This window comes from Myxine glutinosa, chromosome 13 (assembly GCF_964187855.1).
Source record: "Myxine glutinosa chromosome 13, kmMyxGlut1.1, whole genome shotgun sequence".
Classification (NCBI taxonomy): domain Eukaryota; kingdom Metazoa; phylum Chordata; class Myxini; order Myxiniformes; family Myxinidae; genus Myxine; species Myxine glutinosa.
The window spans coordinates 84,809,465-84,828,339 of NC_136273.1; the positions used below are offsets into that span (position 1 = coordinate 84,809,465).

General features: G+C 43.9%; 1 protein-coding gene across 1 annotated transcript in view; it reads left to right on the top strand.

Annotated features, from left to right (window-relative positions):
- LOC137439093 (collagen alpha-1(XIV) chain) overlaps positions 1–18,875 on the top strand; it is a 173,449-nt gene that overhangs the window by 125,213 nt on the left and 29,361 nt on the right. Inside the window, exons 32-37 of the mRNA XM_068134790.2 lie at positions 1,921–2,085; positions 3,363–3,401; positions 3,622–3,760; positions 6,018–6,160; positions 16,682–16,791; positions 16,927–17,085. Of these exons, the coding sequence (XP_067990891.2) occupies positions 1,921–2,085; positions 3,363–3,401; positions 3,622–3,760; positions 6,018–6,160; positions 16,682–16,791; positions 16,927–17,085 (755 nt within the window). The remainder of the gene's footprint in view (positions 1–1,920; positions 2,086–3,362; positions 3,402–3,621; positions 3,761–6,017; positions 6,161–16,681; positions 16,792–16,926; positions 17,086–18,875) is intronic.

Consider the following 18,875-nt stretch of genomic DNA (forward strand, 5'->3'; position numbering starts at 1 on the left):
TATTTTCGTGACGTGGGGCAAGACGCCCCTGGCAGGAAGGTTCGGGCAATACTCCCTGCTCCTCCCACCATGTCTTCCTTTGTCCTGTTGTTCCTCTATTTGGCCAGAGAGCCCTCTGGTGTGGATGTTCAGGTACCAGCAGGACCGAGGTTACACAATGTGGAGGGTTGGGGGACATTCTGATCTACTTTCTCCGCTTTTTATCCTTTGCTCAGTGATGTGGCACTGGTGGTGCAATTGGTGATGGCACAACTGGAAAGGGGGTGTAGAGTAATTTATTGTTTATTTCGGGGTTAGGCATTCGGTTGCGTCCGTACGTGCGATGTGCGTGTCTGCATTTTTAAAATTCATTTTCTCGGCAACCGTTAGTCCGATTGACACAAAATTTTCATCACAGGAAGGCCTCCTCCTGTAGAATATTTTAATGATAATGATGACGTCATAGGTCATGTGGTACAGGCGCCGTCTTGGAAAAACTTCACACCTATATAGTATCTCTAAAACCACTACATGGAAAAAAATTAACATGGCTCATTTTCAAGTACTCCCCATGGGGATTAAGATATGCTAATGATGATGTCATCGGTGCCTTCGTTATGACGTCAAAATTCGACAAGTACAACGCTTGATCCGATCAGTATTAATTTCTTTTCTCTGTAACTGTTTGTCTGATGAACATGAAATTTTCACCATAGGAGCGCCTCCTCCTGGAGAACATTTTAATGATAATCATGACATCATAGGTCAGGTGGTACAGGCGCTATCTTGGAAAAACCGAAAAATGTTGCACCTCTATATCTCCGAAACCGCTCCATGGGAAAAAATTTGAAACATGGCTCATTGTAAAAAACTCCACATGGGGAATAAGTGTTATTAACGATGACGTTTTGGTGCCATAATTATGACGTCATAATTCGACAGAGACAACACTTGATCTGAACAGTTTGAAATTTATTGAGCATGATCTATGCAACAATTATATTGGAGAATATAAATGTATGATGCCATTGCTCACGTGGTCGGGCAGCCATATTGGATTTAAAAAACCTTCAAAAACAGAAGAGTTGGCTCGCACCAAGTTGACTGCGCAGGGTAAGCAGGCCTATTCTATGAATACCATCTAGTTTGAAGTTGTTTTGATTGAAAAGTTAGACGTTAATTAAATGTGATACGTTTAATGATGTCACAGGAGTGCGATGTGAAGTGATGTCTTTTATCGAAACAATTGTTGAAAAAAGCCTGTGACTCGTTAATAATAACAGCTAGAGCGGCACTTGATGGAGCTGAACAGTTATTTTCCATTGATAGGCCGGATCTGTATCCAGACTTTGACCAAAATCGAATCGGCACGTTCTCGTCACCCACCCAACTCAACAACCAAGTTTTGTCATCATCCGTCCACAACTTTTAAAGATATCGTGCTATGTCGTTTTTGCCACTATCTGTCAATGGTGAAAACTCACTTTTAAATGGCGGATGTAATTTTAAAATTCTTGTTTCTGGATCCAGATTCGGATCTTCACCAAAATCTCATAATTTCGTCCTCGTCCACCAAATTTCATCCAAATCCGTCCATAGCTTTTTGAGATATCCTGCTCACAGACTGACAGTCAAACAGGGGTGAAAACATAACCTGCGTCCACCTTCGGTGTTGGAGGTAAAAATGCTGCCCAATCTCTTCGCTCTTTCAGGATGTGCCGTTTTTGCTTTGTTTGTGTCTATTTGTCTCTGTTTCTCTTTCCCAACAACTGAGTGACAGCAAACATAGTCCATTCAGCATCTAAATATCTAAGTTTAATGTCTCGTTTGTTGCGTCTGCTAAAAAAAAAATAGGAGTAGTAATGGCACAGACACCTTTGCCCTTTGTTCAACAACACCTACCACATGATGGCCTACCGCCTTCCCTCTGGTTGACTGCAGGTCACAGCGTGTTCGCCGTGGGTATAGACAGCGCTGATGTCACCGAGCTTGGCATCATTGCAAGTCGTCCGGCGGACCATCACGTGTTCTTTGTCGGCGAATTTGACGAGCTGCGTCGAATCGCTGTTCGCATTGCCGACTCGATTTGCCAAGTTGCTTCTGCCAGTGAGGATGAATTATTATCATATTTTCCAACTGCTGAGTTGTGTATTGTGTTTGGAAACCCATAACATCTCACATCCAACCACTAGAAAAGTCATCATGTTGCATTTACTGCTTTATCGTATTATTTTCACGCAATTATCTAAAAATAATATAGGAATTATCTTATTTTTAATTTTGCGTTGTAACACCTTTGCGAGGTCTGCTGGGTCATTGGATTTACCCACAGTTACACCTTTACCCCACCTTTAGAGGCCATTTTTCCCCGCAGAGCAGGGGTTGGCCTTTTTCGGGCACCGTTGTCCCCTTTTTGAAGCAATGTTTTATGGCCGGATGCCCTTCCTACCGCCAACCCTGTTAGTCACCTCTTGCGACACACAGGGAATTACCAGTGAACTGGTACTCAATTTGCCGACCTCGGAAGGATGACAGGCTGAGTCAACCCCCCTGGTGTTAATTCAGCAATTGACCGGGATTACAAACCCAGGATCCTAGGATCCCAAGCCGGCACCCTAACCGCTAAGCCAACACCAGGCTCATTTAACCACAGTACGACAGTATAAATCCTTTTTTTTCATGATCCTTGACTGAGAGCTGTTAAAATATTTAAATTTGAATGTTATTTTCACCTTTGCAAGCTACAGTGCGGGTATGCATAGCATGGTAAAAGGTGTCGTCCGGTTTCCGTTAACGGATGCAATGATCCATTTGAGAAATAAATAAACAATAAATATCAGACGTCGTGCAGAGCACAACCCTTGAGAAATCCGTAAAACAAATTTGACCTTAAAAATAATTGTTGATTGAATTCAAAGTACAAATATGCAAACCCTGTTCAAATTCAAAGTCAATCGGATGAAAATTGACGATTTTAGAAATCTAGCCTATGTTGACCTTTGGACCTCAAAAATAATCAGTGGTTGAATTCAGTGACCTGATGTGAAAATCCTCTTCAAATTTCAAGTGAATCGGATGAAAATTGAGGATTTTAGAAATTTGACATAGGCTATTATAACCTTTGGCCTATGTTAACCTTTTGACCTCTAAATCAAAAGGCTTCGTCTACCTTATGACCAACACTACCGTTTGGTGTAGTTTTGTGAAGATCGGTTTAAAATTGTGACCTGTAGGCGATTGACAAACAAACAGGCAGACAGAGCATAACATGCGTGACCGCCCAATATACTGTACTTGAAAAATCTTTGATTTTCACAAGTAATAAATGTTGATTTTAAATCATCATTGACAATAATCATTATTGTTGTTTTACCCACCCTCAGCCTGCCCCTCTGTCTACCTCCACGGCTTCACAGTATCAGGTATGGACATTCGACATATCAAAGCAGAATGATGAGAGAGCCATTTCGTGCTGTGACATGTTTGATATGTTATACCTCCCTGTGATTGCCACAAATAATGCAGGGAAAGTCAAATTATTTTCCACGACTATCTCCTTCCATGGCAGCCATTATTATCCTAAAGCCAGTAAATTATCAGGTATGTATTAAATTGTGTGAGTGTTTTGACTTGTGCTCCCAGGGTTTAAGATGATGGAAGCGTTCAGCCTCACGGACAAGACATATTCCCAACACAGCGGCGTTTCAATGGTGCCCGGTTCGATGAACGTGTTCACTGCTTACCTGCTACATGCCGGCTCGAAACTTGAACAGCCAACCAGGTGTGATTACCATTATTTATTTTTTTCATCTTGATAAAAAATTAAAGCAGGCACAATCAGTCGCATCGTCAGTTATTTCTTTATAAGAACACTTTGTGTCAAGGTCTTTCAAAGGGTTTTTTGTTGACAGGGTCTAAAGGTCATAGTGTAGCTGAATACACAAATCATACAAATAAATCAGACAACGCGGGCCTTCATAAAAACGTGGGCCTTCAAAAAACGCGGACCTTCATAAAAATGGCAGTCTTCATAAAAATGACAGTCTTCATAAAAATGGCAGTCTTCCTAAAAACGCGGGCCTTCATAAAAACGTGGGCCTTCATAAAAACGCGGGCCTTCATAAAAATGGCAGCCTTCATGAATAAAAACGCGGGCCTTCATGAAAATGCAGGCTTTCATGAAAATGCGGGCCTTCATTAAAATGGCCGTCTTCATAAAAACGTGGGCCTTCATAAAAATGGCAAGCTTCATAAAAATGGCAGCCTTTATAAAAATGGCAGTCTTCATAAAAACGCGGGCCTTCATAAAAACGCGGGCCTTCATAAAAATGGCAGTCTTCATAAAAACGCGGGCCTTCATAAAAACGCGGGCCTTCATAAAAACGCGGGCCTTCATAAAAATGGCAGTCTTCCTAAAAACGCGGGCCTTCATAAAAACGTGGGCCTTCATAAAAACGCGGGCCTTCATAAAAACGCGGGCCTTCATAAAAATGGCAGCCTTCATGAATAAAAACGCGGGCCTTCATGAAAATGCGGGCCTTCATAAAAATGGCCGTCTTCATAAAAACGTGGGCCTTCATAAAAATGGCAAGCTTCATAAAAATGGCAGCCTTTATAAAAATGGCAGTCTTCATAAAAACGCGGGCCTTCATAAAAACGCGGGCCTTCATAAAAATGGCAGTCTTCATAAAAACGCGGGCCTTCATAAAAACGCGGGCCTTCATAAAAACGCGGGCCTTCATAAAAATGGCAGTCTTTATAAAAACGTGGGCCTTCATAAAAACGCGGGCCTTCATAAAAATGGCAGTCTTTATAAAAACGTGGGCCTTCATAAAAACGCGGGCCTTCATAAAAATGGCAGTCTTTATAAAAACGTGGGCCTTCATAAAAACGCGGGCCTTCATAAAAACGCGGGCCTTCATAAAAATGGCAGTCTTTATAAAAACGTGGGCCTTCATAAAAACGCGGGCCTTCATAAAAATGGCAGTCTTTATAAAAACGTGGGCCTTCATAAAAACGCGGGCCTTCATAAAAATGGCAGTCTTTATAAAAACGTGGGCCTTCATAAAAACGCGGGCCTTCATAAAAATGGCAGTCTTTATAAAAACGTGGGCCTTCATAAAAACGCGGGCCTTCATAAAAACGCGGGCCTTCATAAAAATGGCAGTCTTTATAAAAACGCGGGCCTTCATAAAAACGTGGGCCTTCATAAAAACGCGGGCCTTCATAAAAATGGCAGTCTTTATAAAAACGCGGGCCTTCATAAAAACGTGGGCCTTCATAAAAACGCGGGCCTTCATAAAAACGTGGGCCTTCATAAAAATGGCAGTCTTTATAAAAACGCGGGCCTTCATGACGGAATTTCACAAAACACACTCTGGGTACCAGTGACGCCATCTTTTATGATGCCGACACTTTTCTCTCTGCACTCAGTGGGGCAATTCAGTTGGAATTTTCTCTCCATGGATGCCAACTGTTGCGGTTTGTCCACGCCATGATATTTAAATGCCGAGCATCATGCAAAGAAGCAGCGCGTATGACTATTTATTTGGTATGACTTTGCAGGTGTCGGCATCAAACCGCCAAACTCCCAGACTCGGAGCGGACGCTTCACTCTTTTACCATCAAATCGGGTCGTACTTTGTTTCCTTGCATTCCAATTTACTGTATTTATTTCATTGCTATGAAGAGCGTTCAAAATATTCCAGGGATGAGTTATAATATTTCAAGACACACCAAGGTTCTTTTATTTTTCAATACATAAATATAATGAGATAATTTTTAAGGAAGTATGCAAATGGGACTTTTTAAGGAAGTATGCAAATTTTAAAGGAACCTCCACCACCAAAGGTCGACGGAAATTAAGATTTCACCCCTGTTTTGTCTGTCTGTGCCGTTCTAGTCTTTACTTGCGTAGACGCCTCGTTTTACTGTGTCTTAGACAATTGTGAGTACTTCGTTTACCTTTTGAGAATCCCATGTAAAAGAAATTGTAAAATAATATGGGTTTTTTTTCGACTTTCCTTCTCATGCTTCAGGAATATTCATGCAGAGGGATTGCCCGATGACTTCACTCTCTCTTTCCTGCTGCGAGTCCGTCCCGATGCCTCCCACACTCCAATTGCAGTCTGGCAAATCCTGAGTTCTGACGACAAGCTACAAGTCGGTGTCGTGCTTGATGGTAGGCCCTATCACAGTCTGCACACATTATATGTCACTGCATTGGCAAAGATTCAACAATCCAATGTAATTGCTTTTCACAGTTTGATGTTTGGACGTTTAGAGCTTTGTAAAATGAGCACAGGTGAGGGGGATTCAGAAGGTTCTACGAACACGACAACCACAATAGTCCAAAACTCCGATATCTTTATTTCTCCTTCCTTTCTGTTTGGTTATTTAATTATGTATTTTTGTCTTTGTTTTATGTACTATGTCAAAGCGTCTTTGGGTTTCTTGAAAAGCGCTATACAAAATAAATGTATTATTATTATCTTTTCATTTTTAAATGTGCAAGAATGTGTATTTAAGTTCGAAAGGTTGATGTGTTTTTGTTTATTTATTTATTTATATATAATACTAGCAAAGGTACCTGGTGTTGCCAGGCAACGCTGGGCCCCTCCTCCCACGCCTCCTTCCACCTCCTCTCACCACCCTCTCTCGAGATTGCTGCTCCACCCCTTCCAATCCCTCCTCCCACCTACTCACACCCACTTCCCCACCCCTCTGGACTCCCACAAATAAAATTATTTTACACCACGTTGTAGAATAGAAGTACCGAATTCAACTAAAGTCAATGATGTCATACTCAGCGGCACATTAAAAAAAAAAATTTTACAGCTTTTTTTGCTCGGGAATTACCACTGTACCGTAGAGCGGGACTGAATGAGCACACACACACACACACACACAAATACACACACACACACTCACACACACATACATACAAACATACACACACATTTTCTTTTATTATTATTTTTTGCCCGTGAATTGACACTGTAACGTAGCGCAGGTGACTAAATTGAGTACGTAATACCTCGTCGTTCACTTCACCTTACTACGTTGCTCACTTGTCACTGCCACGTCGTAAAATGACGTGTGTGAACACAGTGGGGACGCATCGCAGGTCTCTCTCAAAATACCTCCCGTCACTAGCAAATTCCACCCGTCGCTTCGCTGAATATGGATAAGGAGGGATCGTCCTATTCTTTTTACGTTTTATGGCGTTTTCAGAGCTGAGGCTCTATATATGCCACACGCCCAGACAACAGTGGTGAACAAAGAAGCCTTTAGGACAGGGGTCCTCGACCATTTTTGATCGTGGGCGAGAACCAAAATTCCTTATTAACACCTCGTGGGCCACACAACCAAAGACATTTTAAACAAGTAAAAGCTACATTCTGTAGATACCACCCCTTAAAAACGTTCTTTAAAATGTTCCACCCCTTAAAGGTCAGGGTGGTGCGGTGTATGTGAGCAGTGCTATCACTTTTGCTCATCCATGTCCATGATCTTCACTATCTCCCTATAAGGAATGAACCATGGGCTCTTCTTCTTCTTCTTCACCTCAATCTATCACACATCTTTGTTTTCTTCAGAAAGATTATTTTATTCCTTTGTGCAGTTCCTTTTGTTCTGTTGCATCCTTGTCTGCTCTATGTATCAGCTCTTCCAGCAGCTTGATTATGTATACAACACAACACAACATGCATTTTAAGGCCATGTTCCCTGCTAGAGCGGGGGTTAGCCTTGCGGTCCCCATGACAATCTTCTCCATTTTGCCCTATTTTCTGCATCTCTCCTTGTTAACCCCCTTGCCCGCATTTCTTCTTCCACCATCTTTAGCCAAGTCTTTCTCAGTCTTCCCCGTCCTCTACTTCCTTCTACATTAACTTCCATCACTCTTCTCAACCAGTCACTTTCATCCTTCCTCAATACATGACCAAACCATCTCAACCTGTTCCTCTTCACAGCATCAATCACAGGCAATATTCCCATCATCTTTCACAATTCATCATTTGTCTTCCTCTCTCTCAACGATACTCCGCACATCCATCGAACCATTCGCATTTCCACCCTTTCCAGCCTTCGTTGCTGCTCTACGTTCATTACCCATGTCTCGCTCCCATAAATCATAACACTTCTCACACATGCAGCATACACCTTTCCCTTCAGCTTCAGCGACACTCTCCTCCTCATCAGCACGCCACTCAGTTCCCGAAACTTCTTCCATGCACATCTCACTCGAGCAACCGTTGCCGAGTCTGATCCACCTTCTCCATTCAGCATGTCTCCGAGGTAGCAAAATGTTTTCACACCTTCCAGCTTCATGCCGTCTCCAAGATCCAACTCAACATTTCCTCCATCTGCAGCTCCCTCTGTGCACACCTTACATTTGAATGTAGCTGCCACACTGGTTAATGACCCTCTCAGACCACTACATTTTTGATGAACCCACTCAGCACACATTGTACATTGAATGGAGTTCACTCCGACACCCTTCCTGCACACAGCACACGGCCACTTCCCAGTTCTTTCCACCTCACCACATGCTTTACCACTTGCCATCACCTTTGTCTTTCCGATATTCACCTTCAGACCTTTTGTCTCCATACATTCCTTCCACTTGTTCATCTTTTCCTTCAGTCCATCCATACTTTCCACAATCAACACCAGATCATCTGCATACAACAACTCCCACGGTAAACCCTCCTTTACGGTCTGAGCCAGCACCTCCATCACAGCTACAAATAGTAGTGGACTTAGTACCGACCCCTGATGCACTCCCACCTTCACCTCAAACTCACCACTGTTCCCGTCCTTCGTCCTTACAGCTGTGCGTGCTCTTTTGTACATTGCCATCACTACTCTGATCAACCATTCCTCCACTCCTAACTTCCTCAATGCCCATGTCAATACTTTGCGTGGAACCCTATCGAATGCTTTCTCCAGATCAACAAACCCAAAAAACAATGTCTTCCTCTTATCCATGTACTTCTCCTGCAACTGCCTCACAATGAAAAGCGCATCTGTCGTTCCTCTTCCTGGCATAAATCCAAACTGCATTTCGTCGATCTTCACTTTCTTCCTTATCCTCCTCTCCAACACCCTTTCCAATACCTTCATTCCATGCTCCAATAACTTTATCGCTCGGTACGAGCCACACTCCAGAGGGTCACCTTTCCCCTTGTATAGAGGGACGAGGGTACTCAGTTCCCAATCCACTGGAATGCGGCCTTCTTTCACCACCAGATTACAGATCTCTGTCATTCTCTTCACACCCCAACTTCCTGCTGCCTTCAACATATCTCCCACAACTCCCGTCGGCCCTCCCGCTTTTCTACTCTTCATTGCTTTTATCGCTTCCTCAACTTCCTTCTCAGTTATCTTCTCTGCCGGTCCTAAAACTGGGTTACTCTCTATGTTGCCATCCCATTCATTCTCTGTATTCAACAGCATTTCCATATATCTTTTCCATCTTCCTTTAATTCCATCTGGGTCCACAACGATTTGCCCCACTTCATCCTTCAAGCAACTCACCCCCATCACATCACACCTCTCTTTCGCTATCTGCTTTGCAATCCTGAATACCGCTCTCTGACCCTCTTCCGAATCCAAGCGTTCTCCGAACATTTTCCTCCATGCCTCCTGCGCCTTTGCTACCTCGTTCTTTGCAGCCTTCTTGGCTGCCTTATAACTTTCATGCTCTGCTGTTTCTGCTCCCGTACCCTTCGCCTTCTGCCACTCTTTGAACTTCTTCCTCTTCTCGTCAATCCTCTTTCCAACCTCAACATCCCACCACCATGTTTCCGAGTGCCTCGGTGGTCCTTTTGTCCATCCACATACCTCACCAACGGCTCCCAACAGACTAGCTTTCATTGACATCCAACCACTTTCAAGCTCAACCACATCATCCTCTACCCTACTCAGCCTCTCTTTTAATGCCTCCCTTACTGTCACCTCTTTCAACCTCCACACCTTCATTCTCGGTTGGTACTTCACCCGCCGAGCTCTCCTCGCACCTTTCACCCTTATGTCGCAGACAACCAAGTGGTGCTGTGAAACAGCCTCCTCCCCCGGGATCATCTTTGTGTCCCGGAGGTGCCCCCTATCTCGCCGACGCACCATCAGGTAGTCAACGGTTGTCGTCGACCCACCTGATGTGTATGTAACAAGCTTATTGTCCTCTTTCTGGAACTGAGTATTACAAATCAACAAATCAGCTCCATCAGCAAACTCCAAAATCCTTTCACCTTCTCCATTTCTCACACCATATCCGTAACCCCCATGAACTCCCTCAAAACCATCCATACTCCTTCCCACATGTCCATTCAGGTCTCCTCCCACCACAACAACTTCCTCATCTTTCACGTTTTCCATCAGCTTCTCTATCGCACACCAGAACTTGTCCTTCTCTTCATCGCTTCGACCAACCTGCGGAGCATATCCCAAGATGAGGTTCACCAAGAGCTTTCCAATCATCATTTTCACCATCATCAGCCTATCACTCACTCTAGTCACACTCACCACACTGTCTACAAACTCCTCAGAAAACAGGACACCAACACGATTCACGCCCTCCGGGCACCCTTGCCACACAAACGTGTATTTTTACAAGTAAACCGGGAACCGGGAACCGGGTTCCCGGAACCGGGAACTTGTACGTCCGGGAAACGTACAAGTATTACATGTAAACAAATGGCCGCCACCATTTGGCATTATGTATGCCAAAGAAAAAAAAATCCATTGATGAGGAATTAGGTAGGATTAGCTCTTTGGTCCTGACTGATGATGTTTGCTCTCCGGATTTGAACCGCTGTCCACCTTTTGAGTATCCTTCCTTTAGGTGATCGATAATACTATATATGGATTTACCGCTCTCTTTTAAAAATCTCAGAACCGCCTTGCAGAGTTGTCAAATGCTTCTGGTTCAAATGCCTGAAAATGTTAGGCAGATCTGACCTGCCAATCCCCACCTCTTTCATACTTTGGAATAGACTCAATCTGGTCTGGTCAAATCCGTTTCTGGTGTTTGTTCCCCCTCCAATCCCTCCCTTACCTCAAATGGCCACACAGTTGACATCGCACGTGACAAAGCCGAATGCCTCAACTCTGTCTTTGCCTCAAAATCCTTAGTCCCAAACCCATCTCTCTCTGTTCCCACCCTTCCCAGTCGAACCCAACTGCTCCAGGACTCTGTGTCCTTCTCTCCTGACAAGGTGGAGTTTTTGTCAAACCTCGACTCTGATTCTGCAACTGGACCAGACGGCATCAGCCCACGGGTCCTAAAATCCTGCTCTGCCGCTCTATCTCACCCTCTCTCTGTTCTTTTCACCCTATCTTTTGCTCAAGGTCATCTGCCAGCATCCTGGAAATCAGCCAACATCACCGCTTTACACAAAAAAGGTGCAAAAACAGATCCTAGCAACTACAGACCATTCAGCCTGCTCCCAATTATCAGCAAAGTCATGGAATCCATCATTGCTTCGGATATGAAATCCTTCCTCTTCTCCAATGGCTTGATCTCTGATCATCAATTTGGTTTCAGACCAGGTCACTCTACTCTGGACATGCTGCTTCTGCTGTCTCAACAATGGATGGAGGTCCTCAATGCCAAACAGGAAATCAGAGCTGTCTCCCTTGACATATCACGTGCCTTCGATACGGTCTGGCACCCAGCTCTGCTCACCAAACTCTCCTCATATGGTATCCATGGAAATCTCCATGCATGGCTTGCGGACTTCCTCTCTGGTCGTAGTCAACGTGTGGCCCTGAATGGATTTCTCTCATCTCCCCTTCCTGTTCAGGCTGGAGTTCCCCAAGGCAGTGTGCTGGGCCCTGTGCTATTTCTGGTCTTTATCAATGATCTCTCCGACTGTCTGGAAAATCCTCTCTATCTCTTTGCTGATGACTCCACTCTCTGCCGCTCCATTCCTCTTCCCTCAGATCGGCAGTCTGCAGCCTCCTCACTCTCTGAAGACCTGGACAAAATCACAGACTGGTCAAACAAGTGGAACATGTCTTTCAATCCTGACAAATCTCACACTCTTACTATGTCTCTCCGAAAAGATCGACTGGACAACCCTCCCATCTACTTTCTCAACAATCCTCTCCAAGAAGTTCTGTCGCTCAAGCTTTTGGGTCTCACTATCTGCCATGATCTTTCTTGGGAAAACCACATTTCCAAGCTGGCCTCCAAAGCCAGTCGCCGACTGGGCACCCTCCGTCGTGCGAAGTCCTTCCTAGGCACACCTGAGCTCCTCACCACATACAAGGCTTTCATCCGCAGCTCAATGGAATACTGTTCTCCCCTATGGGCTGGCGCTCCTGCCTCACACCTGGCTCGGTTTCACGCTGTTGAATCCAAAGCTTTCAGAATCATTGGAATCTCCCGCGATGAAGCTATCTCTGAGGGCCTTTCACTCACTCACAGCAGGCAGGTAGGTGGTCTTTCTGTCTTCTACCGACTCCTCTCCGGCCTTGCTCACCCAGCTCTCTCTGTGCTCTGTCCCCCAAATATTCCTACAGGTCGCACAAGATCTGCCAGCCACCCTCTGATGGTTAAACTGCCGAAATCTCGGCTCTCTGCTCACCTTCACTCTTGCATTCCTCTTTTCTCCCGCCTCTGGAACAAACTCCCACACTCACTTCAATCACACTCCTCCCTCCAGGTCTTTAAAACAGCTGTTCACCACCATCTCTTATCTTCCCCCATCCAAAACCTTGATCTTTTCTACCCCCACTAATTCACCCCAGATCCACCTTGTTTGAAATTCCAACTTCTTTCCTGGAAGTCCTGGCAGTGTCCATATGTTTTATACCTCTCCCACCCCCACCCTTCCCAGGCCTCCCCCCCACAAAAAACCTTTCCCTCCCACAGTTCTCTCGATGTCTCCATGTCTCTCGGTCCCTGCTCTCAAATATTGTGTTTGTGTCCTTCCCCCTCTCTCCCCATCTTGTCTACCGCTCCCGATGTTATTTGTTTTATGTGTCTGTTTGTCTTTCTGTGTGATTAATGTTCGCTCTTTCACGAGCCTCGATCTTGTATACAAAAAAAAAAAAAAAAAAATCTGGGTCCATCATTTAGAGGGAATTTTTAAAAACAGATGGTTCAAATATTCGGCTTTCCTTTGAGTATTTCAGATTCCAGTGGAGTGACACCCTATCTTATGGAGGATTGAGTATTAAGACAACAGTGCAGAAGGAGGGATGACAGCCATGCTTACATAAATATACTTAGTTATAAGAATAACTAATTTCTTAAATTTTTAGCTCACTTGGAGCGAAGTTCAGGGGAGCTTATGCGATGGCGTGTTGTCCATCAGGCCATCAGTCCGTAAACACTTGAAACTTCTCCGAAACCGCTGATGGGAATGCGACCAAATTTGGCACAAATGATATTTGTTGTGTTGTGACTAAAGTTTGTTCACGGCATTAAAAAAAAAAAATCAGGGTCTAAGGGGGTTTACCAGGGTCAAAGTGGATCCAGGTTTGACCCCCAAAAATAGGAATAAGCTTTTTCCTCTGAAACTACACACACTATTTCGATGAAATTTGATCACAACATTCATCACCCGTGATGTACCCAAATTTGTTCACGGCATTAAGAAAATCAAAGTCTAAGGGGATCTATGGGGGGGCCAAAGTGGGTCCAGGTTTGACCTGCCAAAATAGGAATTTGCTTTTTTTTCTGAAACTACACATACAATTTTGATGAAACTTGACCACAACCTTCACCACCCGTGATTTACCAATGTTTGTTCACGGCATTAAAAAAATCTGCCCCTTTTGGGGTCTATGGGGGGGTTGCCCCCCCCCCCCCGCCCAAATAAGTATTTGCTTTCTTCTCAGAAACTGCACACGCAATTTCAATGAAACTTCACCACACCCTTAATCACCCATGATGTACCAATGTTTGCTCAAGGCATTAGAAAAATTGGGGTCTTTAGGAGGTATATGGGTTTGGGGGAGAGGGGTGTTTGGGCATCCCCCAAAATAGGTATTTTTTTCTTTGTTTGTTTAAAGTCTTACGATGATGTTAATATGATTCTACATGCTGCCCTGTCTTCTAGCAACCATTGAAATTGGTTTAAAATACCCTTAGTCGGTGCAGTGTACTGTTTATTCTACCAGGTGAGCACCAGGGGTATTGCCCCTATGTTTCTGATTGCACTCCAGATTTCGACACTTATTTAGTCCACAGGATCCGATCCTCAAATACGAAGCCAGATGTCGAATATATACTTTAATTGGTCTGCAAGAGGTCATTGTGGTTCCAAGGCAAGCCATTTTTGAGCAGGCCAAACAAAATGGTGGCTTAAGAACCCAGTAATGTGCTAGAGAGCTGTCAAAGATGGCACGCTGCTATTTCGGTAAGAACTATTTTGGTTTGTTGTGGTGAGCATCCCCTAAATTATCTTCAAAAGGGGTGTTTAAATTTACCCAAATACCCAGTTTTCATTCATGCACTCCCTTGGAGTTCCCTTGGTAAGCATACAAAGGTTTGGGCCGCTAAGTTTCATGATTTTGGAGTTATGGAGGAGACACACAAACTGACTGACACATTATCTCTCTTGTTTATTTATATATATATGTGTGTTTTTTTTGTTTTTTTAAGCATGCTTTACGGGTTTTTAAACATACATTTTCATTTACGGACGCTTTTTGACGGTTCTGTGTTTTTTTTTCCGGTGTATCAGCTTAGATCTCCGTCGGCATGCAAAATTTCAGCTTTCTGCGTCACCCGGAAGGTACCGAACATTAATATCAGTCAATCAGTGAGTCAGCGAGTGAGTAGTTAGAATGAGCTTCATATATTACCAGTGGGGTATGCAAATGATATTGTTGTCCTTTTTTGGAGCATCTTGGAATATTGCGAGTGTGTTGTAGAAACTTTTTAATACTCTGAAAAAGTATAAGCTGAACAAGTTAAATATTGCATGTTTTAAAGGTGATTCACTATTGGTCTGTGGTCATATACAGACTTGGTATTTAATATGGAATATTTTTTTGGTGGGGGTGAACTTACTTTTCAAGATGTCTTAGAACCAAAAGTTCATTGGAATTATGTTGAAATTATTCTAGATTTTGTTAATGTGACCTTTAAAAGAAACAAAAACCACATTTGACATTTCAAAACAAATAAATTGATCCTTGAAAGTGATGTAAACTGATATCGAACTCAATTCATGGACAGTACTGTGTTAAACTTCTGTACGTTTTCCAGAAGTATCTCTTTATTTTGCACATTAGCCAAAAATTTTTTTTAACAAAAACAAAAGTTAAATTACGACTGGGATTACGGACAGTAAAATTACAGTTCAGTACTTCGTGTAACCCCCACGAGCATTCAGGAGAGCACGTACACGTTGAGGCATGCTGTTCACGAGATTTGCCAAGGTTTGGACAGGAATCGCTTGCCATGCAGTGACAATAGCCTGCTGCAATTCACGCACAGAGGTCGGCTGCTGGTCCAAGTGGTCGATTTGACGCGTTAATTCTGCCCACAAGTTCTCCATCGGATTCATATCTGGGGACATGGCAGGCCACTCCATATGCTCTGCACCACGGTCAGCAAGAAAGTGTTGGATCATGCGAGCATGATGAGGCCGTGCATTGTCATCTTGGAAGACAAAGTTTCCTCGAAAGGCTGCACGAGCAAATGGAAGCAATGTTTCTTCCAGAATGGCCCTGTACCTGAACTAGTTCAGGTTTCCATTCAGAACAACCAGGTCAGTTTTGCCCCCTGCATGAAAAGCAGCCCAAACGGTCACCACACCACCTCCAGCTTGGACTCTTGGCACTGTACAATCTTTGTTGTAGGCTTCATGCACTTGTCTGCGCACTCGGACGTGGCCATCTTGACGATAGACCAGAAATCTAGACTCGTCACTGAAGATCACGTGATTCCAGTGTCCTGGCTGCCATTGACGGTGCTCTCTGGCCCACTGCAATCGGCACTGGCGGTGTTGTCTGGTCAGGCGTGGCTTTCTCAGGAGACGCCTGGCACGATAGCCTGCTTGAACCAGTCGTTGGTTGACTAGCCTTCTGGATACAGGCACATTTGTCACTTGCTGCCACTCAGCCCTAAGCCGATTAGCTGACTTGGTACGGCCATTGCGGACTAACCGGTACAGCTGGCGACCATCCCTCCTTGTGGTTCTGCGGGGACGTCCTAGACTCGGTATTGGAGTAGGGACACCCCTCTGAGCATTTCGTTTGGGGATCTTTGACACCTGACCTTGAGTGATGCCATACTGCCGAGCAATAGCACGCTGTTTCATGCCGTAATTTCGTAAAGCCACCACTCCATGACAAACAGCATTGTCGAGTTGACGGACCATCTCCAGAGTAAGCGGCAATAACTTTTGGAGATGTGCAGCAGTTGTTTTCCACAAATACAGAACGCAACAACCCTTGTATACCCGACTGTGAAGCCAATCATCAAATGCACCTGTCCGTACATTTTGCCACGCCACCTGTGATATAATCCTGTTGTTGACTTCTTGCTGCAACAGACAATCAGTGACATGGTTCTTTGAACAAATAAATCACCAAAGTGTAAAAGAAACTCACCAGATTGATATACTGAGTTAAGAAAGTAAACCCAAGTCAAGAAAAAAAATATTTTCCATATTAAATGCCAAGTCTGTATTTACGTGAGTCTACCTAGCAAGTGCTAAAAGAACAATCGATTTTTCAGGCAGCAAGAGAATGTTGGAGTTCCACGGGCTGGATGAGACAAACTCCTTGCAGACAATTTCTTTTTCCGGGCCTGGAGTGGAGAAGATCTTTTTCGGCAGTTTTCACAAGGTCTCAATCCCTTCTGCTCCTGATGGAAATTTGTTCTAAAAGTTTTAACATTAATTTCTGCTTCCTGATATTAAGATTAATGCGCAAATCAATGGTTCAATCTGTCTTATTATGCAACCTGTCCATCTACTGCAGGTCCACGTGGCAGTGACTCCCACGCAGGTAACCCTGTTTGTCGACTGTGGCCTAATTGAAAAGAAGGCCTCCCAACCATTGGGACGCATCGATGTGACTGGCCGGGAGGTGCTGGGCCAGCATCCAGGGTCCAATTCACTCGGTGGTTCTGCAGCTTCGGTAAGAATAAATTGTCAGTTCCTTCTAAGAAAAACACGATATTTGGAAACGCTTTGTCTCTTTAGAAACGCAATTCATCACAAAACAAAATCAATCATAAAAAAAGTACTTTACTTGTAACTGGCTTTTTTGGTTGAGTGGTTAAACGCTTGTTATTTTTCTCTACTGGCTGCTGTGGGATCAAATTAAACAGCTGCTCGCACTCGTCAACCCACACTTAGCAAGCGTGGAGAGTATGATGCTGTTAGTATGATGATGTGATGCCAAATAGCCCTTCAACTGAATTAATAAAAGGTCTTCGTCCTATGGTGAATTAAAATGTGCTCGTTTTAGTCCGGCAGATATGTGAAGAATTGTGGTAGAATTGTGCCTTTGATGATACAAGCATGAAACTTGGCACACAGTTAGGGCATACCCTTACAGTGAAATTTGGATGTAGGGGCATTCCAGATTTCTCCTTGGCCCAAAATGGCGGCTAAGAAGGACATATTTACCTATTATTTCAGACTTGTCATTTGTGCTGCTATTGAAACACAATGTAATGAGCATATTATAAATTGTCATGTACATGCTATGCAATACCTTCATACTGGGTTCAAAATTGGAATCTACGGTGGCCTATAAGGGGCAGAACAAATGGTTTACCATTGCAATAGACAGGACTGGTCTAGCGGTTTAATTATTTAACTTTGCATGACTATCTGATTTCTCCTGGGTGTAATTTTGGTTCAATACCTTTATATGAACAACTTTGATGTAGCTTTATGAACTTTCCTATCATAGACTAGGTGACTATAAGGAACAATGCAAGGCTAGTGAAAAGTTACGAAAGCGAATTACTATATTTATGATAATAATGTATGTATTTCTTTTTCAGATGATAACTCGACTGCACTGCACCTTCGCTCATTGACTGTAGTAGCTACCTAGATTTGGTTCCCAATTTGTATATTGATTGGATGGTGGTGGTGGATAATGCTTAATTGACAATGGCCAACAAAAATTTCAAGCTATTAGACCCCCAAAGCCCTAGTACATCTGGAACAAACATGCCTTATCTGACAGATTGGGAGAAGTGTGTGTTATGTCAGGAGGTCACCGATGAGGCCCTTGCCTGTCCAGTTGATTCCAAGCGAACCACAGGGTCCGGATACCAAACTCTTGCAGATTATCTCCTCACCTTCAGCCATATGGGCTGCCTGCCAAAATCTCTAGAACTGTCCCGCCTGGACGATGGTGAAGGTATCCAGTCAACCTTCCAGAGCCACAAGGCTAAGTGGCATGATTCATGCAGACTGAAATACAACAAAACTGAACTGCATCGGGCACAAAAAAGAGAAACGTCTAGTGAAGAAACCGCAAGTGTCTCAAGAAAGTACACCCGTCACAGAGTACATGTAGACCACACACAGCCACAGCCTGAAAAGTGTTTCTTTTGTGACAAACCAGCGGGTACTAATTCTCTGCGAAAAGCTTCCACCTTCGACCTCGATAAACATGTCAGGACAGCTGCCCTGAAACTAGGAGATCAGGCACTTCTTGCTAAACTGAGTGCAGGTGACCTTATAGCACAAGATGCACAGTACCACGTGAAGTGTCTGGTGTCACTTTATAACAAAGCAAGGGCCACAAGCACAACACTGAATGAACAAGATGATATCAATCACGGTATAGCACTTGGAGAGCTAGTGTCCTACATCGATGATGCCCGCACAGATGCTCTTGTGACACCAGTGTTCAAGCTGGTAGACCTAGCAAGACTATACACCACCAGGCTGGAACAGCTTGGA